The sequence below is a fragment of the Equus quagga genome, chromosome 20 (assembly GCF_021613505.1).
Source record: "Equus quagga isolate Etosha38 chromosome 20, UCLA_HA_Equagga_1.0, whole genome shotgun sequence".
Lineage (NCBI taxonomy): Eukaryota > Metazoa > Chordata > Mammalia > Perissodactyla > Equidae > Equus > Equus quagga.
The window spans coordinates 21,501,080-21,528,167 of NC_060286.1; the positions used below are offsets into that span (position 1 = coordinate 21,501,080).

Genomic DNA, 27,088 nt, shown 5'->3' on the forward strand with positions numbered 1-27,088 from the left:
TCCAAACTGGAAAACTCTGGGTCGCTGAAGTGGAGCGTGCGAACTTAACCGCTGCGCCACCAGGCCAGCCCCCGAATACATGAATTTAATCAACCAATTCCTTGTTGCTAACTATTGATATTTCAAACTTTTGCTATTCCAAACATTGTTACAAAAAATCTTGAGGACAGCTCTAATTACTTCTTTAGACTCAACTCCTAGAAGTGAAATTTATTGGGTCAAATGGTATACATTTTAAAACAAAATTAGGATGACCATATAATTTATCACTAACGAGATCACTTCTGAGAGGATAAGGGGACCTAATGCAGGACTGCCCTGGTCAAGCTGGGATGTCATATGATGCCAAACTGTGTTGAAGAGGTTACAGCAATTTACCTTCCCACGAGCAGAGTATTAGAGCGCCAAATTTCCCCAGGCCTAACTTCTGTGACTCTACTCTTGATCCACATACATCCTAGATCACACTGAACATCCACTCTGGCATTTCTGGTATAAAATAATAAAGAAAATCTTCCCCTTGGTCCCTTCTCTTGCTTCCAGGTTTCCTCCTAGGCGTCGGCTAAGTGTGTGTAAAAGGCCAGATCGTATCTTTTAGGCTTTGTAGCCTATATGGTCTCTGTTGCAATTATTCAACTCCGTCATTCTGGCATGACAGCAACCACAGATAATCTGTAAATGAATTAGTGTGGCTGTGTTCCAATAAAACTTCATTTGACACAAATTTGGACTTCATATAATTTTCATGACACAAAATATCCTTCTTTATATATTTTTGCAACCATCTAGAAATGTAAAAACTATTATCAGTCAGTGGGCAGTATAAAAACAGGAGGCAAGTCATAGTTTGCTGACCCCTGACTTAGAAAATGGCTGGTAGACAACTAAAATAAACCCAGGGGGATGATCCTCATGTAAATGTAGAAAAATTGCCCATTTTTCCTTTTTCCTGAATTGCATGATTTTCTGCTTACTGTCAAAGTAGAGCTGCACTATATACATCTTCAAATACATGTGCCTCACACACACAACTATAAATAAAAATGAGAGAGAGAGAATTTAACTGTAAACACTGCTCACCAACCCACTCAATGAGCACATCCCTAAGGAAGCCTGGGCTGGGAGAGGAATCCGCTGTTCTCCTGGCTGGCCTCAGTTTCCACATGCTTCTCACAGGATACAGATCTTGCTTCGTGGTGTGTGAGTTTACAGTTTGAATCTGCATTTTTTCGTACAACACTGCCCCTAAACACAAGCCAACACTTTTATTCGATACTCAACTAAACAAAGAGCAATCTGTTCTAATGCTGAAGGATAAGCTGACTGTTTGATTTCCTAAATAACAGGATGTCGGTTTCCAATGGGTCAAATATAAGGTACATTATGGAATTTTTCCAGTGGTAATTTTAATTATATAAAACTTTCCTATCATGCACTAATTTTACAGCCTAGTTACACATAAGGGATGAATCCATTAATTTGTATTCCTTAAAAAAAAAGCACTTACCAAGGATTATAATATGAACTCAATTTTCAATCCTCATAACAAAAAAAAGGCAGGACAGAAGAGAAATTCAAATTCAGCAAGTTACGTCCCAAGGAGCAGGTATCAAAGTGGCTTCCAGCCAATCATCCACACATAAGCTGGGACGCCTCTAAGAGTACACGTAAGAAAATATTGGCACGTGTTTCTAGAAAGGAGCACTCAATTCTCTTTTATCATTTGAAATATCACTATTCCTCTAGGAAGATGGTAGTAAATATTATCTTCATTTTATGAATGAGGAAACCGAGGTCCAGAGAAATGTAATGTAACTTAGCCCCGGGGATAGTGGGTTGTCAGTGCTTCATGCAATTTCCAAGCTGTCTACCATCAAAGAAGACAGCAGTGACTGGAATATCAAGGAATATTCTCTCCTGGGAGATAGCCACAAATACTTAGGGCAGAGCAGGAGTCTGCAGGGCAGAGACAGCTTAGAGGGCTCCAATAGCATGAACAATACAGCAAGCAAAAATAGGAAAAAAACTAATCTCAGATACACTGACCCTCAGACAGATACAGATCTTTAATTTAAAATCAAGTAAGTTTATTCAGGGAGAAAACAGTTACAAAACACCCTTGGGGCTTTTTTACTCCAACAATTAAAACTGCATTAAAAAGTCAAAGGAAGAGTTTAGAGATCTAAAAAACATCTGGAGAAACTCCTCTTTCCCTTTCCTTGGGTTTTTATATACATTTACCTTTTAGGCAAGAGAGAGAGCTGGATTAATTTCTTTTCTAGGGGATGAGATTTCCAGTTCCATTGTTGTAATACGTATAGGATTCTTCTGTGAAGGCCAGAAAAGATGGAAGAGAAGATCAAGGAATTTGACGTTGACTGGAAGAATTAAGAAGGTGAGGTAAATGGTTGGCTCCTGGAACCACAATTTTACCACAAATCACCAGATGGGGTGGAGGGAAGGGTATTCTGTTTCCCATTAATAAGATCTGAGGTATTTAAAGACTCCATGGACATGAAAACACTTCTGCCTGCCTCAGAGAAAATGGCAGAGGCTGAGAAGGCTGTTGTGGACGGTCACAGCTCCTTGGACTTCTCACATACATTAGTGCCAGGACTGGACCATGTCAAACACTTCTCTGAGCAAGCTGGCTAATCAGTTTATTCTCCAGAATGGGTTCCAAGGCAACAGTGTGATCAATGATGAGTTTTTCCCCGTCTCTGTTTTTGGCTTGTATTGGTGCTAAAGTCTATGGCAATACAAAACAGCAAGGTCATTTACTTACAAGACCCGCTTGAGTCAAAGAATGGGTTCTCCGAGTCTCAGCTGTCAGGGTTTAACCTAGCTCGTTTTACTTGGCTATTCTCGTCATCCAAACGGCAGACACCTTCTGAGGTGATGTCTCTTTTATTCTCCTCCATGGGTTCCAAAGGGAAGTCCTGGTCTGTGGCCAGCACCTGTCGGACAGTCATGTTAACACGAGCGGTTTTCAAGTAGCTGGCGCACACCTGCCAGTCTTCCACAGAACAGGGCTCTACCACTGAATCTCCGGGGAGGTCAGCCGGGAGAGGAGTCTCTAGGCAGCAAGGCAGGCTTTCCCCCGTTGGACTTGGAAGGACCCTCGGGACTGCATGGTTCAACAGGCGGCTGAACCCTGACATTACCATGATGTCACCACTGTGCATAAACAGGGCTGTGGGGGCTTCAGCTCTTTCGAGGCCACCCAGGAGAAAGATGGCAGACTGTCCAAAGCTACAAAAAATAAGTAAAACAATATACAATTGTAAGTTTCTGTTACTAACCATGGTTGGGAAAGTATTGCCAACTGCATTATTTTCTAATTTCAGCTTAACACTCATTGCTCCCAAATCCTCCTTTTAAATTTTATTATTATTTAAAAATTACTATTATTTTCTGAGGAAGACTGTCCCTGAGCTAACATCTATGCCAATCTTCCTCTATTTTGTATGTGGGACACCACCACAGTGTGGCTTGATGAGTGGTGCTAGGTCTGTGCCTGGGATCCGAAGTTGTGAAACCTCGGCTGCTGAAGTGGAATGTGCAAACTCAACCACTATTCCACCGGGCCGGCCCCTCAAATCCTCCTTTTTAAACTATGCTAAGATCTTTCTCTTGTGGCTTGTGTCTATGAGTGACCAACCCACAATCAGCTACTTAAACTTATCAGAGCCCACGGGATTGCTGAAAAATAAAATCTGAAGCAGTTAAAATAAACCAATTAAAAACTCATTTCAACATTACCTATTTAAGTTTTACTGATGCATCTTTAAGACAAAGTCTTCCAATAAAATTATTTGAGTCCTTTACTATATTTATCATTCTTGTTCACTTTAAAGATAAAGCAATTAATAAAAGATTCTGCCACGCGCTTTCTTTGTGAGATACAGGTGCAGTACTTTGCACAAATTTAAAGTTATGGTTAGGGAGGCGAAGACAGTAAACTATTCAGGCTTCTGTGCTGTGTTCTTCTCTATCCCAAAAAGCCTGCTCACTTTGCCTGTGGCCTCCCACTTGTCTCTTCCACAGACACTGACAAGACCTCTCATCACAAAAGGCAGACTCCATGCAATTTAAACAGAAATATTAACTATAATTTGGCCATTACTCTTAAAAGACTTGGATACTTTTACTTACAATACATTGTTAAGATGCCTAGAAGTCCAACATTTTTGAAAGTTTAATGTTTTTACTTTCTCATTTTAGCTTGAAAATGATTTAGAAACAGGAATGAAGCAATAAATAGTAATCCCAAACCCCTAGAACTTACCTGAACGACAGCAGCGGTCTGGAGTGATCCAGTTCAGATCTGTCGACGTGGATCCCCAGCGTGGAGTCTAATCGGTAGTAATTCAGGATCCCTGCTTCGGCTCGGAAACCCTGAAACCCACAGGCAGCAGCCACTTGCTCTGAGAGGAAAGCCAGGTCAGAAGGGAAAGGTGTATAGTGATCTGCTGAGTATTTCTTTGATAAAAGTAGGGAAAATAAGAAAAATAAACAATGATCTCAGGAAAACAGGAAACTGTGGCATAAGATTAATTACCACTTTAAATCATCTAATTTACATGTCATATTAACATAACATGATTTATCCACCCGTTTTCGAGGCATCCAGTAATCTAATCATGAGCCATTCAAAATCCCGGCACCTGTTATACGGCAGCACTGGGCTATGCAGCGATGAATTAGACAGACTCACCCTGCAAAGAGCCTACACCCGAAGCAATTACTACACCTCTCTCCAGTGTACTTTAATCCCAAACAGCATAGTTCTCCTAGGTAAAAAGGCAACTCAAAACTGTCTAAGGAGGACCAGCCCCGTGGCTGAGTGGTTAAGTTCGTGCGCTCTGCTTTGGCGGCCCAGGGTTTCACTGTTTCGGATCCTGGGCGTGGACATGGTACTGCTCATCAGGCCATGCTGAGGCAGCGCCCCACATGCCACAACTAGAAGGACCCACAACTAAAATATACAACTATGTACTGGGGGAATTTGGGGAGAAAAAGCAGAAAAAAAACTGCCTAAGGAAACACGACACCTAAATGTAACGTGGTGCCCTGGAAAAGGACAGTAGTTAAAACCTAAGGAGATCTGAATCAAGTATGGACTACACTCCTACGATAATGTATTACTACCAGTTCACTAATTGAGACAAAGGTACCATACCAATGCAAGATGGTAACAACAGGGAGAACTGGGTGTGGGGTATATGGGAACTCTCTGCACTGTTTTTTAAACTTTTCTGTAAACCTAAAACTATTCTAAAATACAAAGTTTATTTTTTAAAAGAAAGGCAACTCAAATACTATAGCCACTTTGGTTTTCAACCCCTCAGCCTGCAACATGGCCTCGTGCCTATTTCACTGGTCAATCTGATGGGATGACGCTCAAAATATCTGAATTGAAACTTATACCATGGTCAAGGTAGGACCTTAAAATGGAAGTAATTTTCAGCACTTACCTCCCTGAACTGCCTCTATTTTTAGCACCTGAGAATCACAAATCTCCTTTTTCTCTAAACAAACAAACAAAAATGCCCAAAGGCCAGAACACCTACTCTTCAAAATCTATACAATTCCTGAGAAGGACAAGGCGCAGCCTTCTCTGCAGAGGAGTCCGAGGGCTCGCTGGCTGTGGAGGCCTGCAGCACCGGACATCCTCCCCTGTCTGGAGGCTCCTCTCTCACTGCTCCCTTTGCTCAGTCAGCCTCCAATGTGACTGGAAAATCCACTTTTGTCTCCTGTCTCTACTCCTGTCCTGACGTACTCCAGCTGGAGCAACAGCCACAGCTGTGGAGAGAACGTGTTTACTTTGGCTGAAGTGAACTTTCACTTCAGGTGTCTGTGAAAGGAAAAGTGAGAAGTCTTGAAGGCATGGTCAAGCCTTTTCAGTTGGAATCTTTGTTTTATTTTTTTCTTCTCCTTTTCTTGAACTGCAAATAACAAGAGCTTATTTGATTTCTCAAAACTAAGGGTGCAGTTGGAGAACTTTGCAGTTTTCTCTACCATTTTACACTTAGTCTTTCAGAAGATCGACCACTCGGGGCCGCTGTTCCAGCACTAGATGGCCTCGCTGGGATGAATTAATTCCCTTTGCCAGCTTTCGATCCTATTTAAACTGTCCACGCACTACTCTTCTTTCTTAATTCTCTTTCACTTTTCTCTGATTACTCATTCAGAGTTTTTGATAACTCCCACTCCAGGTTTTTCTTAGTAAAAGAGGCTCTAACTTTGAGGTCCTTGAGGAACAATATCAACATTGAAAATAGTATCATAAAAAACGGTAAGCTAACATTTACTGTGTTAGTGTACTTAACTACTTAGGACAGCCAGGTACTGTTGTAATCACTTTGTAGGCATTAATCATTAAAGTGTCACAATCACTTTATGAGGTAGGCACGATCCTTAGTGAAGGAGGATTCAAACCCAGGCTGCCTAACCCAAAGAAAATCACACGGCCATTTCCCCAAATACAGGTATCCAGATTTCCATTAAGTCTGTACTGCTGAAAAGAAGAATCACATCATGACTACTTTTGAGCACTATTTATCATTACTTTGAGCAGTTAATATGTTTGTTAATAGCTGAGTTGACTGAAACGATAGAGCTTTTAAAGATTTTATTGTTTCTCCTTTTTCTCCCCAAGCCCCCGGTACACAGTTGTGTAGTTTTTAGTTGTGGGTCCTTCTAGTTGTGGCATGTGGGACAACGCCTCAGCATGGCTTGATGAGCAATGCCATGTCTGCGCCCAGGATTTGAACCGGTGAAACCCTGGGCCACTGAAGCAGAGCGCACGAACTTAACCGCTCGGCCAAGCGACTGGCCCCGATAGAGCTTTTAGAAAGTAAACTGCTTAGGAGGAGGATGGTCTCTACCAATCTGTTAAATTCCATTTTCTCTTAGGATTAGTCCTTCCGCTTGGCAGCACACACCTCACTGAGACAAGAGGCACTGTGCTGCCAGTGACAAAGGAGGCATTTCCTGAAGCTTAGAGCTCAGGAAAGAAGAAACTGTAGGAAAACATGGAACTTTGTTAACTGTTGGACATTCTTTCCCAGCTCTCTCCTGCTCAGATCTTAGAGAGCAGGCAAAGGGATCTAGATCTTGAAAGTTCTTTTTTGAGTTGATGAAACAGAACATCAGAAGTATACGGAGGTTCTTTTACTCCAGGCAGACGTTAAGTAGAAAACAAATGCTCAACAAACACCAAACAATAATGGAAATAAAGATTATAATTGAGAACTGCTCTCAAATGCAGTTAAGAAAAATCCATATCCCTGAAAGCTACTTGGAGAAAGCACTGATGACTTCCGATGACATACGACCTGGGGGCACACGAAGAACTACTTTTCTCTTGCTAAATTATTCACTCCTCTTGAGAGACTGTATCACGAGGATTTTAGGAGGGAGTAAATGAACGAGAGCCTTCCACAAATGCATAATCTGATACTTTAAGTTTGGCCAGGAAGAAATCCAACTATGTGGGGCCCAAGAAGCATAAAAATGGAAAATAATGGAATTAGCAAGAAAATTTGAATACCTTACTGTCCCAGTTATAGTGGTAGCCTAGGGTCACCCAGCGCAGTTTCTCTAGTAAACTTCGGGGTCTCCGTTTATTCACTTCTTTACACCTGCAAAGATTGGAGACAAAGAGGACTTATTCATCTCAAATAGAAGCCATGGCCTTTTGAAGGACCTTGGCATCTAAATTTGGTATTCCATCGTATAAACTGTTAGCCAAGATCTTGATAAGGGAAATTAGAACAGATAAATGAGTTGACCAAGAATATAATAATACTAAAAAATATTTTAGCATTTCTAATTTCTAGTCCTTGGTTCTAAATCCTTTGCTAAATGTGATCAATTTTATTTATTTATTTATTTTTTTGAGGAAGATTAGCCCTGAGCTAACTGCTGCCAGTCCTCCTTTTTTTTGCTGAGGAAGACTGGCCCTCAGCTAACATCCACGCTCATCTTCCTCTACTTTATACATGGGATGCCTACTGCAGCATGGCGTGCCAAGCGGTGCCATGTCCGCACCCGGGATCCAAACCAGTGAACCCTGGGCTGCTGAAGGGGAATGTGCGCACTCAACCACTGTGCCACCGGGCTGGCCCCTAAATGTGATCAATTTTAAATGGCAAGTTTTCAGTATCTCAATAATGATAAAACAAGAATGACAACAGAAATATCTTAACCCATTCATGGAAAATGGGACCAAGAGCACTATGGGTAATGGAAAATTTGGCTAACAGAACATGTTCGATTTGGTTTCCTAAAAGTAGGGTATCAATCACAGTTATCACTATGTCTATAACGATGGTGGCCTCCCAGAATTACAGGTTGGGGAAAAGTTTGGAAAAATACAGTATACAATCAAAAATAAATGGTTGAACACAACTTTTTTAATCCTGTATAACATAGTTTAGATAAGTGAGGTTTAGCTAACAATTAAGGACCTCTGTAATTGATGTGGTTACTGACATCCCCTTGTTCAAACCATAGGCAGTTTCTGTAAAATAGAGAGGTGCCCTTTCTGCAATTATGTGTTGTCTGAATAAATCTATGGGATTAACTACTCTGTTTCTAAACAGAATGCTTTTTTGATTTACCTCTAAATACCTAGAAATACAAGAATGCTAGGCCTAATCATTTTTTTCCATGTAATTTACATCACTAATCAAATTTTTTTTGGTCCAAGAACCACTGCTGTTTCAAAAAGAAAAGACTAGACTGCTTTAAGGAGTTTACATTCTGAGGGGGGATAAGTATAAGAAGAAATGAGGGGGAAATTCAAGGCAGTAAAATCTAGTACTGAAATGAACAGCACAACACTTTGAGGGCCACCAGAAATAAAAAGGAGAACTCAAAGTCAGCTGTCTAATCAGCGCAGCCTTCATGGTGGAGTTGAGAGTTGAGCATGGCACTGAAGAATGGCCAGCATTTAAACAGAGTGACGCAGTAGGCAGTACAGGAAAACGGCATGAGCAGAAGCAAAGGATTTATTAAAGGCTCACACTGTAAGTGGCACTCATCTTGATGTCTGACTGAGTTTACAGAATAGATGCTTATCTGTCCTCACAGAGTTTACATTCTAAGGATTTCAGGACACAGACATACATCAAGACCTGTAGCTAAAAGGAATGGAACAAACCCTGATTTATTCAGGGCGGCTCTGCAGAAAAGAGGCACAGCAGATCTGACTGCTATCCTTTGAAAGGCCCGCCTACAAGGCTGGCCCTTGGCAGGCAGCTGAAACTTGGATTTGGGGGAGGTTCACCCCACTCCCACACTGTAGCTCACTGTGCCTAAACTGTGCAAACAACATGGTTATGCTGAACACCTGCCTTCCTTCTGGGAGTCTGGGATTTTGGTACATGTCAGGCAGAGACTGCTTATGTGACTAGCCGCTAGTAAAAACCTGGGCATTGAGCTTCCCTGGCAGATAACATTTCTCACATGCTGTCACAACTTGTTGCTGGGAAAATTAAGCACATCTTGTGTGACTTCACTGGGAGAGCACTCTGGAAGCTTGAGCCTGCTTTTCCCTAGGCTTTGTTCCATGCCCTTTCCCTTCGCTGATTTTGCTTTGTATTCTTTCACTGTAGTAACTCTGACCCGTGAGTACAACTCTGTGCTGCACCCTGGGAGTCGTCCTGGTGAATCACTGAACTTGGGTGTGGTCTTAGGCACAAAAGGCCACAGACAACTATCAACAATTTAGGAGAAAAGATATGTAGGAATGGCCAGTGACTGCAAATAGCTGATGTGAACAGTTACTATGTATAATTATCACTCACTATTTAAATTTTCTGTGCGTAAAAACTAAAAAAAAAATGCAATCTAGTTATTAAGATAATCTGAGTTCTACCAACTGTTTCTTCAGCTAAAGGTACAAATAAAAGAACTCCCTGATATTCCTCTGGAGAACATATTCTATTTCAGTAGCCTTCAGACAGAAAAGTAAGTATGACCTCTTATTTCTGGACTCAGATGAATCTTGTGGTTAACAGTAACATAAATGTAGTTCCAGAGTTACAAAACTACCCTACAGAGTGATCCATTCTATTTATTTCTCTTTCTAAGAGAGTATTTGGGACCCAAGTCCTTATTTAAAGACAATCTCAAAGACAGGAGAAAATGTTGCTGAAAAGGATGATAATTTCATGTATAATGGAGCTATGTATTTTCAAGGAGGGAGAAAAGGAAGATGCTGAAGTCAGTAGTGTATAAATGGAATCAAGAACTCAAAACAGATGGTGTCCTGAGTATTTAAGAGAAGGCAAAGAGCCGAGCAGAAAGCTTTTACAGAACCAGTGTACCCCACATAGTTTTTGCCAAGTGGTTTTCAAACATTAATGCTCATCAGAATCACGTAGAGGGCTTGTTAAAACTCACATGGCTGGGCCTAGGCCTATAAATTCTGATCCAGTAAGTCTAGGGTGGGGCCTAAGAACCTGCATTTTGAATAAGTTCCCAAGTGATGCTGATGCTGCTTGTCTGGGGACTACAGTTTGAGAAACACCACTGTAGGCAAAATTTAAAAACAAAACAAAACACCTCCATCTCTTTCTAGTGCAATAAGAGATCAATTTATTGTTGATGAAGAACTCATACTATTATATCAAACCCAGACCAATCTGAACAAATGCAGATAATAACAATGCAGCTCTGAAAATAATTCAGAAGGTGATGGTATTTCAGACACTTGATATGGCATCAACACGGTGCTTTTCAGGGGCTGGCCCTGTGGCTGAGTGGTTAAGTTTGTGCGCTCCGCTTCAGCGGCCCAGGATTTCGCTGGTTTGGATCCTGGGCGTGGACATGGCACTGCTCACTGGGCCATGCTGAGGCGGCATCTCAGATGCCACAACTGGAAGGACCCACAACTAAAAATAGACAACTATGTACCGGGGGCCTTTGGGGAGAACAAGGAAAAATAAAATCTTCAAACAAACAAACAAAACACAAAAAAACCAAGGCGCTTTTCCATCAAAAGATTCAGTCTAATGTTCTTTAAGAACAGGGCATACAGTATTACAAGTAACAGAGGTTTATGGTATTATTAAATAAAATCATCAAAATGACAGTAACAATCAAGCATGAACAGAACCACCCTATAATACACCTTTATTTATTTAAAAAGATTTTTATTTTTCCATCTTCTCTCCAAAGCCCCCCAGTACATAGTTGTATATTTTAGTTGTGGGTTCTTCTAGTTGTGGCATGTGGGATGCTGCCTCAGCATGACCTGATGAGCGGTGCTAGGTCCGCGCCCAGGATCTGAACCTGTAAAACCCTGGGGTGCCAAAGTGGAGTGGGCAAACTTAACCACTCGGCCATGGGGCCGGCCCCCATAATACACCTTTTAAAATTTAGTTCCTTCTTTCGGAATCCGAAAGAACATCTCTTTTCTAGCTTAACTATATCACTGCAAGATAGGCTTTGGGCTTTGCCTTATATTACGGAGGGGGATTGGTCCAAGGATGTAAAAAGCCAGCAGAGTCTTACTTTCAAAAGCAGTAAGCCCAGTCTTAATAACAAAAAGAAAAGAAAAAGGCTTAAGATTTGCTTAGTGAAAGAGTTGTGATCACTGAGTGTTTGTGCCAATTTGAGGAGAATTTTTATATATACATTTGTGTAATGTGTTAGACTCACATAGGTATAAGATCACACCCCTCATTTCATATCCTCTTCTGAGAACTCGATTTCAATTCCTGCCTTTGTATAGAATTTCTGGAAGGAGAGCAGCAACAATTTTTATAACACTTGCCTCAAAATGTGAGAACAGGACTGGCCGACACTAAGACATTTCTTGTCTCAGTACTACTCAGGGACCCTTTTGGTCCCCAAATACCCACAGGCCTCTCGGGTAATAAAAACTCCAAAATATTCACTCTTGAACATTGTGAATACTGCAAGGCCAAAACCAAGTTTAACACTTTCCCAGAACACTTTCAAGCAGAAAATACTGAGGGATTAATGCAGGGGGTAGGCTGTCCTCTTTTTAAACCTGACTTGTGCAAAAAGAAGGCACTGACTAGTGCCAACGGAGCTGCGATATCCACCCTAAGGAATGCAGGGAGTATGCTGGCACCTTACCTAACTTGAAATTTTATCCAATTATCCAAAAGAATGTTTTCAAGCAAGTACGACCCTGATTATTGGTTCTCACTGCACACAGAAACACGCTCTGCTCCCTGCCCCTGCTGCTCCTCCAGGCACTGGCAGGAGGATGACAGATGGGTGTGCTGGCACCTTCTCCCCTGGTAAATGTGCCCACACAGCAGTTTGCTCACTTTCTGTCACAGTAAGTGCTTTATGTGAGTGCCGGCAGTTCTCTCAGCAATCACGTTCTGTAGCACTTTTCAACTGAACCCTAACCAGGTGCAAATGAACTCCTGTCCTGCTTGTCCGCACTCTGTGCAGTGGGTAGTTACAGTGACATAACTAAGCAGGAGTATTTCCTTTTCTTTTTTGCCTTAAGGGACATTGGCAAATTATCGTGAAAGCAAAAATACTCAGGACAGAAAAATTCTGAAGATTGTTTATGATAAAAAAACCTTAAAAATCCTATTGCAGGTATTTGTTTTTTAATCATTTTTAAAGGCTTGGGAATTCTATCTTTCACAACTCTGAATCCTTCCCTCCATGACCACAGCAAGTCCTTCTTCTTTCCCCATCTCTCATTTCCTTTAATGCTAAAGTTCCATCTCCTGACCTCAGAACTCCAATTTTTCAGAGTTTGAGTGATTCCAGGTTTGTCTTCCTTCTCAACCTGAACCCCCAAGTCAATCACTGCAAATGGGCATCCAATTCCACCTTAATCGCTAACATCCTTTTGCTGTCTGCAAGTATTTAAAGCCTTCTCTAATCCTCTACCGCCTGTTCTACACCTTAACCGTTCATCTCAAGTTCTCAGTCCTGCTCTTATTCCCTTCGAGGACAATGAGAATACAGAGGCCTCATCAAATGACCCACAACCATTTCAACTTCCCTCCCCTCCACCTCCTAAACCTTTCAAAATCTTCACCTGATCCTTCCCTCTGGGTTTCAGCAGTGGTCCTACTTCTTTCTACGAGGGCCAATTCTCCACCGATACCGTCTCCCACTTCCCCGACACAGCCTGTGAGGCCTTTCTCCATTGACTATCATTCTTCTCATATTTTCAAGTCTTCCTCTGCACTTGTTTCTTCCTCTTGATCTGCAAAAATGTGTAACACTTCCACATACTTAAGAAAAAACATCTCCCTAAGCTGACCTCTCTCTGAAGTACCCTGTCTATGTCCCGCCTAGATGTGCCCCATGTCTCCCGTCCCTTCACAATTAAACTTTCCTAAAAGGACTCAATATTTGTTGCCTTTACTCTCTCCCCTCACTGCAATCTGACTTTTGCTTACACCACTCTACCAAAACTAGTTTCTTAGTTTCAATTATATCACTTACTTGTCAAATCTTAGGTCTATCGACATGGCTGGCCCTTCTCTTATTCTGCAAACATGTTCCTGTCTTGGTTTCTAACAACGTATTTTTTTTAACCCAGAGCTGATGCTCCCCAGGGCCAATGGCCTTCTTTTCTCTGTATGTATTCTATTAAAAAAAAAAAATCACATCCCTTCCCACTACTTCACTATGGCCTTTATGCGTAACTCCTATATCTCTCTCACTCTGATTTTGCTCCTAAGCTCAGTTCCATATTTCAAAAGGCATACTAAACATTTCCACCTGGATACTCCACAAGCATTTCAAAAACAGTAAGCCCCAAATTACACTTAGGATTGTCTCTGCTCATTCTGATCTTCCTCCAATACTCATTTCCATTAAAAATATCAGTATATAATGTTGCAACGAACATGAAGATGCAGATAACCTTCTGAGATAGTGATTTTGTTTCACTTGGATATGTACCCAAAAGTGGAACTCCTGGATCACATGGTAGTTCTAGTTTTAATTTTTTGAGGAAACATATACTGTTTTGCATAAATAAATATTGTAGCATTATTTACAACAGCCAAGACATGGAAACAACCTAAGTGTCCACTAATGAACGGATAAACAAATGTGGCGTGTATATACACACACATAGTAGAATATTATTGAGCTATAAAAAGGAAATCCTGCCATTTGTGACAACATGGATGAACCTTGAGGGCATTACGCTAGGTGAAATAAGTCAGACAGAGAAAGACAAATACTGTATTGCTCTCACTTATATTTAGAATCCAAAAAATCTGAACTTGTAGAAACAGAATAGACTGGTGGTTGCCAGAGGCAGGTGGGGGTGGGTGAAATAGGTAAATGTGGTCAAATGGTAAAATCTTCCAGTTATAAGATAAATAAGTTTTGGGGATGTAATGTACAGCATGGTGACATGGTTAACAATACTGTACTGTATATTTGAAAGCTGCTAAGAGAGCAGATCTTAAAAGTTCTCATCAAAAGGAGAAAATTTGTAACTATGTGAGGTGCTTGATGCAAACTAAACCTACTGTGATAATCCTTTCGTAATATATGCATGTATCAAATCGCTATGTTGTACACCTTGGACTAATACAATGTTATATGTCAATTACATCTCAATAAAACTGGAAAAAACAACAACAAGACCTCAGTATTACCCTAACTGCCACGTAGAAATCTGGGGATAATTCTAACTTCTTTCTCTCACTTCTCATAATCTCTTCGGGCCGCCAAAGAGAAGCACGCGAACTCAACTCCCGCATCACCGGCTGGCCCTCTCAAACTCACTGCTGGTGGGGAATCTTTTTCCTAGCCTCAGTCTTGAAACCAGGGGCTAACTATACTCAGTCGTCTGTTTGCAAAAGTAGTTAGATAACGCATTACTAAACCCACCCTATAGATAGTATCTCTGACCCCTGGGTTACCATGGTAACAGGTACTTGAGTTTTTCAGGAGCTGAGAGTTGACTCCTTGTCCAGTTCAGGCTGGTTAAGACCACTGACTCATCAGCTGCGCCTGGGTCCAATAGGTGACCTTTTGACATCAAGGACACTCCACCCTCAGATCACAGTAATGCTGCCATTTTGTGAACGTGTCCATGAAGCTTTACTATGCTTGCTGATCATCAATTACTTCACTTATCTTTACCTCCAATCATCTATTCCCACTTCAGACCACCCTGCCTCTTTATCCCATAAATATCTCTAATCTCAGTTTTTGGGGAGGTGGCTTTGAGATTGATTCTCCTGTCTCCTTACTTGGCTGCCTTCTGATTAAACCCTTTCTCTCTGCAAACTCGTCATCTTGGTGATTGGCACATCGTGTGGTGGGCAAAACGGACTTAGTTTGGTAACAACCTCTCCCTCTATTGTGTCCCCATAGCACTTTTCAACTTCCTCTATCCAAAAATAAGGCTTTGGTCTTGTACATGCTTTACGTAACCTGAATTCCTCCTCCAACAGTCCCTTCCTCAAAGGCAGGGACTGAGTTTTAATCTCCATATTTGTCCTAGCATCAAACGTTTCCTAAAATACCAATGTGCATTATTTAATAAACTAATGAAAATAAGACAGAAAGGTACTATATAGTCTTTAATTGATCCTTCTCAAATTTAGCATTATGCTTTAATTGGGCTAATAGAGGGATATCAATTTAATGAAAATAATACTTACTAAGCACCTTTCTCATATATACAAAGAATTGCGCTTGGCATCAAGGCTGTAAAAATTTCAAGATCTGGGGGTGGGGGCAGGGGCATGTCAGGCAGTGGGAGGGAGAAGGGCCAGATGACTGGATTCACTATTATAAGTGCTAAAATAGCATCATAAACAAAGCCTTAAAGTAGAAAGTTGAGGGGATTAATTCTGCTTCCCCACTAAGGATATCAATGGAAAAAACTTTCCACATATACAAAAATGGATACAAAGCATTTCATAAGCTAATTTATGGAATAAATAAAGCTAAGCTCCTTTATTTAAATTTATATTGCCCCTTGTCTTATTCTTTACAAAGTTATTTTTGAATAGATAATACATTCACAAAATTCAAAAGGCAAAAACGAAAGTATCCATTAACTAATTAATTACACAAATATATATTTGGTGACTACCACGCATTGAAGAATAAAAACACAGGGCAAGAAGATAAAGAGTGAGGGGAAACAGGGGACTATTTTTAATTGAAAGATAAGGGAATCATCTTTTATAAGATGATACTAGAATAAAGACCTAAAGGAAGCAAGCCATCATTATCTGAGGGAAGAGATTTCCAGGTAGAAAGAACAGCTCATACAAAGAATCTGAGCATGACTGATGTGTATAAGGAATAGCATGGAGACCAGGACGGCTGGAGAAGAATGAATGAAAAGGAATGGTAGATGAGGCTGGAAAGGCAGCTGGGGGCCAGATCATCTGGGCCATAGTAAAGACTTCTGATTTTATTCTAAGTCTGATGAGGTTGTATAACAAAGAATTTCACTGGCCTTTGTCCCTGGTTCTTGGAAGAGAGCTAAACTCTTGGAATTTCTGGGAGGGATAGGAGTGTCTTTGTTATTCACAGTGGACCTTAGGACCACACCTGAGTTTATGCTAAGCAGATGACTCTGGATGTAGGTTTGTCAAGCTAGAAAGACCAAACATGTGATTAGAGTCTTGAGGCTTTCCGGCAACTGATATTAGCTGGACTTCAGGGGACAGGTGGGGGGGGGCTAGAGATTGAATTCAATTATGTGGCTAATGATTCAATCAATTATGGCTAAGGAGTGAACGCCAATAAAAACTCTAAACACTAAGGCTTGGGAGAGCTTCTCGGGAGGATGACACGTCCTGATTCCATAAGAAGAGGACACGGAAGTTCTGCACTTTGGACCCTCTAAGACACGGCCCTATATGTCTCTTCATTGAATGGTCATGATATGTATCCTTTATAATAAAATTGTAATCATAAGTATAATGCTATCTTGCATTCTGTGAGACATTCTAGTGATTTACTAAGGGGGGTCATGGGAACTCACCTGAATTTGTAACCAGTGGGTCAGAAGTATAGGTAGCCTGGGGATATCCCAAACTTGTGGCTGATGTCTGAAGTGAGGGCAGTTTGTTTGGGGACCATGCCCTTAACTTGTGATGTCTGTGCTAACTCTGGATGGTTTGCATTAGAATTGAATTGCAGTATGCAGATGAAAAACTCTAAGAGAAGTGACATGATTTCTATACTGTATGCAGAAAACAGACTGAATAGGCACAAGAACAGACACAGGAAGACTGGTCAGGAGGCTACTGCAGTAAATGATGGTGGCTTAGACTAAGATGGTTGTGATGGAGTTGCTGAGAAATGATTTTATTTATTTATTTATTACCATATTTGCTAGAGGGGTAGATTTAAGATTTAAGATTGGCCCTGAGCTAATATCTGTTGCCAATCCTCCTCTTTTTGCTTGAGGAAGATTGTCACTGAACTAACACCTGTGCCAGTCCTCCTCCATTTTACGTGGGATGCCGCCTCAGCATGGGTTGACAAATGCCTGGGATCTGAACCTGCAAACCTGAGAGCTGCCGAAGTGGAATGTACAAACTTAAGCACTATACCACAAGGCCGGCCCCAGATTTCAGATTTTATAATGGCAGCATAGTGTCTATATTCTATTGTGGGGTATGTCATGCTTGATTTATCTGAACTCCGGCTGACAGACACTTAGGTTGTTTCTCATTTTTTCCCGTTACAAACAATGCTGCAATGAAGATGCTTGTACCTAACTATCGTACTCTTGTGCAAGAATCTCTAGCTATGCTTTTCACTGACAATAAACTTTGAACACAGCAGAGAATTGAGCTGCCCTAGTTTTGTGAACAGACCTATTTTTGCTTATAAGTATTTTTTCTTCATTTCCTACTTAGAGTTTCTTCTTCCCTGATAATAGAAACCTAGAAAGTTAAAATTGAAAAGATCTCAGAAGCCCTCTAGTTCAGCAGTTCTCAATGTGGAGGTTATGGTAGATAATCAGAATCTCCAGGGAATCTTTTTGAACCACAGACCCTCTCCCTTTCTCTTACACTCTGGGAAAGTGGCAAGAGCTGCGTGTACTGTCCAGGTGGCTCTAACTGACCATGATTCAACCACCTTGAATATCTTATTCAGTCCAATCCCTCTGTTTCCCAGATGAGGGAACTGAAACACTTATTACATAGTGACAGAAGGAGAACTAGGGCCCTAAGACATGTTCAATGTCACCAGCAATGTCTGAGCACATCAGTTTCTTCCAATCCTTGACCATCACATTTTTTATTTTTGCTAATTTATTAGACCAAAAAAAAAATGTATCTCACCATTGTTTACAGGATGATTTATCAAAGAGATCCATCTGAGCTATCTTAGAAGATGACAACTGGGATTTCTGCAGTTATTTGTCAGAAGGAAAAAATTCAATTACTTGAAAATGCAGGCTGCTTTAATAACAAACCCTAAGCTCTCTTTGACTAATTTCACTCAACTATGATCTTCTTTTACTCTGCCCTCAATTCTAAGAAGACACTACAGTCATGTACTGTATAATGAAGTTTCAGTCAACAACGGACTGCATATCCGATGGTGGTCTCATAAGATTAGTAGCATACAGCCTGGGAGGGTGGTAGGCTATACCATCTAGGTTTGTGTGAGTGCACTCTATGATGTTAGCACGGCGACAAAATCGCCTCAGGACACGTTCTCAGAATGTATCCCCATCATTAAGTGGTGCATGACTGCCCCCGCCTATACCATAACCCAAAGACCAAGAAGGCTTTAAAAGAAAAACAAGGAATTTTAGCTTTCCTTTCCCTTTTCAACTTAAGAAAATCTTCTATTTCTCCTGTTAGAATTAGCATGACAGTTTCTGAAAACTGCACCACTGGATCCACTTAAGTCCAAATAGAACACACAAAGCTGGTACAATGCTTTCAACAGGCTGTTCTAAGGATTTCTCACAGAATATCTTGTTTAATCCTCACACTACTAAATGAGGAAAGGACTATTATGAGGCATAGAAAGGTTAAGCAACTTGCTCAAGTTGACAGAGCTGGTAAGAGGCAGGGCTGGGATCCGAATCTAGGCAATCTGACTCTAAACTAGTGCTCTGCATCACCAAACCCTTCACAATCTGGCCCCAAACTACCTTTCCTGCTTCATCTCTGCCAATTCTATCCATGACTTTCAGGAAGCATTTTCCACAATCTACCTCCAATCCAGCCACCTAAGAAATCATTCCCACAGTATCTTATAAACTGTATCCCTCCACTTGCCAAATTGTATTTAATTCTATGTTTATATGTCTCTGTCCTCGACTAATCCACAAATTCCTTGAAGGCAGAAACTGTCTCTTCTCTGCCTTTGACTCTCTAATAGCCAAGCACAGTGGCTGACACATAGCAGAAACTCGAGAGCACACCCTGTGCTCCCATCTCATGCAACAACTTACTGTCTTAAATATCACCTCTCTGCTTTCTCTACTCAAAACAGCCTTCTTACTTTTCTGACCAGCAAATTGCTCATCATTTTTGAAGACCCAGTTCAAATGGACAGAGAAAATAACAGGAAAATGAACCCAATTAAAAAATCATTTTTTCTTCTTTGACACCTCCTTCCTGCCTGGAAGACTTATTTCTTCCTCCGGCCCCTATGGCACTTTTCTAAACACCTATTGTAATACTTTCTGAACTCTACTACAATTATTCCTGTTGATACTGAGTTCCCAACAGACTTTGCACTCCTGAGTACAGGGACAGTGTCCTATTTATCTTTTTTTCTCCAATGCTTAGCATCATGCCTGGTACACAACTGACCCTCAATAAATACTTATGGAATGAATGAATGTTGAAACATTAAGGTACAAACATTAGTTCTTATGATGAAGAACAAGTGACCTACCATAAAACAGCTGGTAGCACTAACTTCATCTAGTAGAGCAGAAGTAAAGAGCTTTCAGTGTTACTTTTTTCCAGAATATCACAAGTCTTTAAAGGAACTCACTTGAAGTAGAAAAAAGGGCTGAAACTGAATGAAAACGGATCATCTGATGATTAATGAGGATGAACTCAACATCTAAGCTACAATAAGCAAATCTTTAAAATGGATCTCAATTTAATGTAACTGTCAAAGCATCTGTCCAAATGTTCCTGGGGGAAAGAACGTAACTGTGCCATATTGATGTGGAAAGGAGGGAAAAATAAACAGGTCAGTCACTCTCACCGCACTGTTACAGAGTGATCTGGGATGGCCTGCACTGAAAACTACCACTTTATTGTGACTGAGAAGACTTACCTCAGAAACTCTTTGCTCTGTTCCCACAGATCTTGGGTCTGTTCTTCAGTCATGTGTTTGTCCAGGTTACAAACGTTGGGTTTCTGGGAATATAACTTAAGGCACTGCTTTACCCAGTGCCACTGGTAACCTGGGAGGAAGGGGTTCGGGATAAAAATAAATCCTATACAAAAGATGGGTGGGGAAAAAAGGAGAGGAGGAAATTCTCCATCAGTTATTCAGATAATTTATTTTTGTTGACACTCTTATGCCCACTACTTTATTATTTACTCCCCATCTCCCTTTGCTCATGCTTCCAGCAGCTTCTTAAAGCAATGTTCACTTAAAAGCAAATGTTCTCATTCCTATCCTCGAATTTTAGAGGAAGAGGAGTATCTTTAAGTCAATGAAAAGCTAAGTTCTGATGATGAATATTAGACATCTATCACTAGGCAAATATCTGGCTTTGTGGGTTATTCCGAAGAGAAATATTCCACAATTATCAATTGTGTTACCCCAAAGCAAACTTTAGGATTGAGAGTACCAAAGTCATCCCTCAAATTTTCACCAGATATCATCCCTTCACGAGGTGGCAGCTGCTTCCTGCAGTAACTACCTTTGTGACATCTCAGTGCTCCCTTTTTGCCTTTTCTGTTTTCTACAATCTGGCTAACAATTCTTTATATTAAGTTATCCCATTAAAATAATTGGTGTGATTTCTGCCTCGTGACTAACAGGGAAGAAAGACGGTCTGTACATCTGTTGAGTATGGCACGAAGTAAATAGCTGCAGCATGTGTGTTGAAAAGATCTTTCTGGTTTGAAAAGTAATCTAACCTGATTTTTCTCCTCTGTAAAAAAAGAATAAGAATATTTAACTGGAACCCTATGCACGGTAAGGATTCATTCATCAAACACTCAAGAAACACACACTATGTCATGTTCTTTTTTTTTTTTTGGTAAGATGGGCCCTGAGCTAACATCTGTGCCAATCTTCCTCTATTTTATGTGGGATGCCACCACAATGTGGCTTGACCAGCAGTGCTAGGAACGTGCCCAGGCCCCAAACCCACAAACCCCAGGCCACCAAAGCAGAGCGTGCAAACTTAATAACTACACCATTGGGCCAGCCCCACTATGTACTTTCTTAAGAATTAGAGAGATGAAAACCTTTGTCCTTGTGAAGTACCTGGAGACAGGACAGTAGAGACAGCTATACAGATAACGCCTTTTAGAAGCCCTGGCTATGGAAGGAAACAAAGGCTGAGGAGTAGTTGCAGAAGAACAAAGAATTACAGAGAGTTTATGGTTTTTAGGGTTTGGAAAGACCTAACCACGCTTATAGATTATGAGAAAAGAGCCAGCAGAAAGGAACTGGCTGAAAACAGGTGAGAGGAAAAAAAGAGAGCATTGCCTGAAAGCTGGAGGAGGTGAAAGACGGTGGGATCAAAAAAGTGAAGGGACTGGCTTTGAACTAAAGGAACTCTTCTCCTCTAAAATTGGAGGACAGGAATGAGAACATTTGCTTATAAGTGTGGAGGCCACTTATGCATTTCATGTATCAGTAAAAGTCTCCAAATAATTTAGGAGAGTGACAGGACTGCCAGTATTATGAAAGAAAAAAAAAGATACAAAGAAACCCCCAACAACTTACCATCTGCTATCATCATTATTTTACAAAATCTTATCAAGATTATAATACCCACCAAATATCAGATTAAAGGAAGAATACCTCTGATCTAGTCCAAGATTGAACAGTAACAGGAAATTTAATACCCTTTTAGGCAGTCCATTCCAGACAACTGTTGTCTTCCTTTTGTTGAGTTAAAAGTTTCCTCCTTTTAATTTTCATGCATTGGTCTTAGGTTCCAACACACAGAGCAACCCCAAATCAGTTCTTAATTCTTCCTGATAAATACCTCCAGCTTTACAGTTAACATTTACTGAGCATTTTCTATGTGCCAGGCTCTGACCTAAGCACTTTACATGTACACTCAGATTTAATCCTCATAACAACCTTATGAAGTCAATACTATTTTTATACGCATCTTACATATGGGGAAACTGAGGCCAAGGGAGATTAAAAAACCTGTCCAAGGTCATATAGTAGTAGATGGTAGAGCCAGGATGTGAACCCAGGTATCCTGGCGTCAGAACCTAGGTCTTAACTAGTATGCACTGTTTCCCATCCCTTCTAGTGTATGACAACATTTCAGATGTTTCATGCTATCACGTTCCCCCTCAACTATACTCTTCCCTAAACTGAATTTCTGGTCTTCAGACCCATCATCTTCCCACTCACTCTCATAAGGACGGGTTGTGGTATACTCAGTTCCTTTAGAATAAACAGGATCCAGAAGTAAACACAATTCGTCTGATCCAGCCAGAGTAAGGTGAGACTGTCATCTCCCATGTTTAGGACATGATGATTCTATTAAATGCAGCTTACAATGGCAGAGAAGACAGAATAAAGTCTCTAAGGACATAATGAGGTACCAACTCAAATGACGTGGCTTAAGTGTGAAATACTAGAAAACCTCAAAATGTACATCAACTTGGACAATAGAAAACCAAAGTGGGGCTGACAACTGTAGTCTGAACAATCTGTTAAGGGAAGAAGGCCTGGCAACAGAGAAACACAGCCTTGAAAACAGGAGCTAGGTCTGAAAGGTAAAGAGCAGCCTTCAAAAACAAAAAGTGCATGAAAGACTGCTGGTGATGCATGCTCCTCATTTACCCAAACTCATGGAGAGCAATGCTTTCATACACAAATTCCACCATTCAACTGTCTCCTTTGTGACTTCAGCCCCAAGATTGAAGTCTCTAGTTCTTCAAAACAGAACTAAAGTTCAAGAGGCCTTTTATAGGAAGTATTAAAGCTGTTACACCTTCCCATGTTATTAACAAATACATCAGTGGTCAAGATGTATTAAAAGCTATAACATAGATCTGGCCCTTTGCACAATGAAAATGAATATTTCTTTTTAGGGAATCCTATGTTTTTTTAATCTATATTTGAAATCACAGTGCAGTGCTAACTTTACATCCTCTAGAAAGAAACAGGATGGCAGATATAAGATTATTTGGCCAAATAAAGCATTTCCGTATTTTCTAAATGGTTGATAATAATTAATCTACAATGACCCCATTATCCTAGAAAAAAGGTTAATAACATTACCCACTTCGCAGTATTATCTAAATTTCTTTATCTGTAAAGTGAGTTATCCAACATCACCAAAGTTCAAAGTTCTAGATTATATAGTTTATTAGGACTTTTGATCATATTAACTGTTCTCTTTTCAAATGTTCAGCCTTGCTGATAGCAACAATTTTTAAGCTATTGTCATGCCATTTGAGAATGCAGGGATTTTGTGAATGGAGTGACCGTTATGAATTATTCTGTCATTCAAAGCGGCTCTCCTGCCAGAATAGGGGTTCAGAGCTGTGGCAGGGAGCCCAGAGTCAATGTCCTAGTTTATTTTTTTCTTAAAGATTGGCACCTGTGCTAACATCTGTTGTAATCTTTCTTTGTTTTGTTTTCCTCCTTCTCCCCAAAGCCCCCAGTACATAGTTGTATCTTCTAGTTGTAGGTCCTTCTGTTGTGCTATGCAGGATGCCACCTCAGTATGGCTTGAAGAGCGGTGCCATGTCCATGCTGGGGATCCAAACCGGCAAAACCCTGGGCCGCCGAAGTGGAGCGTGCAAACTTAACCACTTGGCCATGGGGCCGGCCTCTCAATGTCCTAGTTTTTGATTTGTACTTGGTGTGTCACTTTCTGCAATATAAGGCAGGCACTCCTGACTCCTGCTCTATCCTTTGGGAATGTTAAATAAACGGAAATCTTAGACCCCTTAGGAGGGGTATGGGAGTGGAACATTTCTGTTTAGTTTTCTCCTTTGTCTATTCACTTGCTTACTGCTCCTCCTCTGAAATTAGACAAATGATTTGGTGATTTCACCTTCTGAGGTCAGCTGCACTCACCAGGATAGCCTTCGAGTCCATAGGCTCGCCACTTGCTGACCGGCTGAAGTCCTGCTCTGTGTGCATCATGGTCACTCACTGAGGACAAACTTAGCTGAGATCTGACCACCTGGTAGGAAAGAAACAGAAGTCAGAGGGCTAAAGCTATTTTATAGGTCAACTCTGAGAACCTCAAACCTCTAAAGACATTTCTGGTATGGGGCAAAGTTAGGAGTCCTAAGTGTAGAGTCCTAAACTCAGTTCTATTACTCAGGTGATGTAACACTTACATCTAAGTCACTTAACTTCTTAGAGCCTCAGCCTCCTCATCTACATCCTAACAAACACTAGAGAGCGACAGAAAGTTGAGATAAGAAATAATGAGAAGCAGGCTGATTTTGGCCTTCAAGACTACCTTTTCCTGTGATTCCACATCTTTGTGACTTATCATAGGACTCTGAATCATGAAAGGCGTTTGGTGTACTGAAATACCCTGAGTCACAATGCCGCTTGCTTTGGTTAGGGCTAACAATAACGCTTCTGAGGCACTTGTGTACAGTTAAGTGTTTTAACAGAGGTATGAAGAACACCAGGGTGCGGAGGGTGAGAGTATGGAAAAAGAGTGCTCTGACCAGACAGAAAAAACGTTTCAATAAAACACTGGGAATCCTGTCTGCCAAAAGTACAATATTTGCTTTCTTTTAGATGAAACTTCAAACTAAAACTCAGAACTTTTTGTCTTTGTTGATTACTTAATTTGAAATTAAGTTTTTCAGGGGCTCATTAAGTTTTCTTGGCATCTAAGAGCATCTTATGGATGGTTCATTAAATTGGTTAAGAAACCAATATGCAGTCACTAAAGTAGGGACATTTAGGGGAAAAAAACCTTATTCTTCCATGAATAATAAACTTAGAGTCTGGCTTGCCTGAGAATAAATCAAAAGTTTTCTTCCAAAGGGATATGACCCCTTATTCTGTTAACTTCCCCAATGTGAAGACTTCCAGAAAATACCAAGTGGCTGGTGTATAAATAGTCTCTATCATAAAATGGCTATTTGGAACTCTCTAGAGTCCTGACCAGCTAAGTTTTCTGGGTACGTGGGGGCTGAGAAAATGTTTTTATTTTAAACATTTTGTAATGATTTCTTAAATAGACCATACTTAATACCACACTGTAATTCAGCAACATCCTCAGACCTGAAGTTTATGGACCTATTCTACCATATACTAAGCTGAACAAAACCTGTTTACTTTTGTTTTTTGTGAGGAAGATTGGCTGTGAGCTAACATCTGTTGCCAATCCTCCTCTTTTTTTCCTCCCCAAAGCCCCAGTACCTAGTTGTATATCCTAGTTGTAAGTCCTTCTAGTTCTATGTGGGATGCCACCACAGCATGGCTCGATGAGTGGTCTGTGCCCAGGATCCAAAGTGGCGAACCCCAGACCTCTGAAGCGGAGCGCATGAACTTAACCACTATGCCACTGGCCAGCCCCAATCTCTTGAGTTTTTTTAAAAAAGTTTTTCTGCTTCCTCCTTCACCAGACCATTAGCCATCACTGTCTCCACTGCTTGCATCAGGTGTCTTGTAATAGCAACTTTCTTTCTAATTTGCTACTTTCAATCTGTTTTGAGCAGGGGAACTAAATACTCCAGTTTTTATGTACTCATATTTATTAAGTGCTTACTGTTTTAGGTACTGTGCTAGACACAATATCTCCTCCTCAGGTGGTTTACATTCTAACAGTGTTTAAGTATTAGGATAAAATACAGGCGAAAAGGGCTGAATGAGGGTCTGAGGGGCTGTCCCATGAGTCAAGTATATTATTCTTGGGGTGCAGACTTTCTCTGTTATTTTGACAATTCTAAGACCATTTCTGCTAACGAATGAAGTTTCTAAGAAGCTGAATTCTGGACAAATACAGCATTCCACTTTTATTGAGAGCTGTTACTAAGCTTGGAAAGAATGCCTCAAACAGCCACCTGTGAACAGCACCAAAGGCAAATTAAGGGATCAGGCATCCCGAGTTAAAGCGATTGTAAAAAAAAATATACATTACGCTATACTTGTGATTCTTCCTGTTTTCCCGGTCCCCTCTTATGTTACTTTTCTTAATTTCCATGGGGAAAGCAAGAAATAACGATGCTGGATGGATTCGTTTGCCCTTTACTTTCCACTTGAAGAGATTATCTCAAAACCTTTCAACGCCCTCTGTCGAAAAGGCCGAGAGAAGACAAGCACCGGTTTTTCGGACAAAGGCTTAACAACATCCATCCCCCTCAATTCTGGGATTACTCGGGTGGTTGGTTTTCTCCAGCTGCAGAGCCGCTACCCTGACGTCTACGAATACGGTTTAGGGGTTTTTACACGGTTTGAAGTAGAAATGCAAACAGTTAATTGAAGGAATGAACCCCAATTCCCAGGCATTTTTTGACTGAGGCCGCAGCTGGGAATGGCCGCGTGGAGAAACGGGCAGCGGAATCTTCACCGCCATCGTTGCAGTTCAACGCCAGCCCATGGAGGGGGGGGGATCGCTCAATAACAGTCAGTCTGGAAGCGAAAGAGGTGAAGTTGAATTGAAGCCCCTCCAACAAGCCAGGCGAGGCGACGGGGAGGCGCGCGCCGCTCTTGTCTCCGTACCTTGTGGGCCTCGGGCCCCGGGCCGCGGGCTGCGTGGGCCGCCGAGAAGTCGATAACCCCTCCCAGGTCTGCGGTCCCGGGGCGGCTCTGTCGGTAGAAGCGGAAAAGCTTCCGAAAGGCATCCTCCCCCGGCTCCGCCGCCAGCGTCGCCACTGAACCCACGGCCGCCGACATCCTCCCCATCTCGCCGCCCGGCCTCCTCTGACCCGGAAGCAGATTCCCGTGCTCCGGATCCGATTGGTTC

General features: G+C 41.2%; 1 protein-coding gene across 3 annotated transcripts; it reads right to left on the reverse strand.

The window, feature by feature from the left end:
* ALKBH1 (alkB homolog 1, histone H2A dioxygenase) lies at positions 1–27,030 on the reverse strand. 3 transcript variants are annotated; one of them, XR_006886396.1, is made up of 7 exons: positions 26,845–27,030; positions 24,229–24,337; positions 20,269–20,431; positions 7,556–7,646; positions 4,289–4,482; positions 2,242–3,252; positions 1–1,245 (listed from the first exon to the last, which is right to left on the reverse strand). XR_006886396.1 is itself a non-coding variant. In XM_046647905.1 (6 exons), exons 1-6 carry the CDS (start codon positions 27,025–27,027, stop codon positions 2,823–2,825), a joined length of 1,170 nt encoding a protein of 389 aa, XP_046503861.1. In that variant the 5' UTR covers positions 27,028–27,030; the 3' UTR covers positions 1,668–2,822. The 3 variants fall into 3 exon arrangements, 1 of the variants encoding a protein (XP_046503861.1); XR_006886397.1 differs by lacking the exon at positions 1–1,245 and adding an exon at positions 1,252–1,655; XM_046647905.1 differs by lacking the exon at positions 1–1,245 and having other exon boundaries at positions 1,668–3,252.
* Between the last annotated feature and the right edge of the window lie 58 nt (positions 27,031–27,088).

Excerpts from the sequence above, each read along its gene's own strand:
- ALKBH1 (XM_046647905.1), bottom strand. The coding sequence starts at position 27,027 with ATGGGGAGGATGTCGGCGGCCGTGGGTTCAGTGGCGACGCTGGCGGCG. Across the intron at positions 24,338-26,844 it reads CGGGGCCCGAGGCCCACAAG|GTGGTCAGATCTCAGCTAAG; the intron begins GTACGGAGACAA and ends CTTTCCTACCAG. Across the intron at positions 3,253-4,288 it reads AGACCGCTGCTGTCGTTCAG|CTTTGGACAGTCTGCCATCT; the intron begins GTAAGTTCTAGG and ends TATTTTTTGTAG.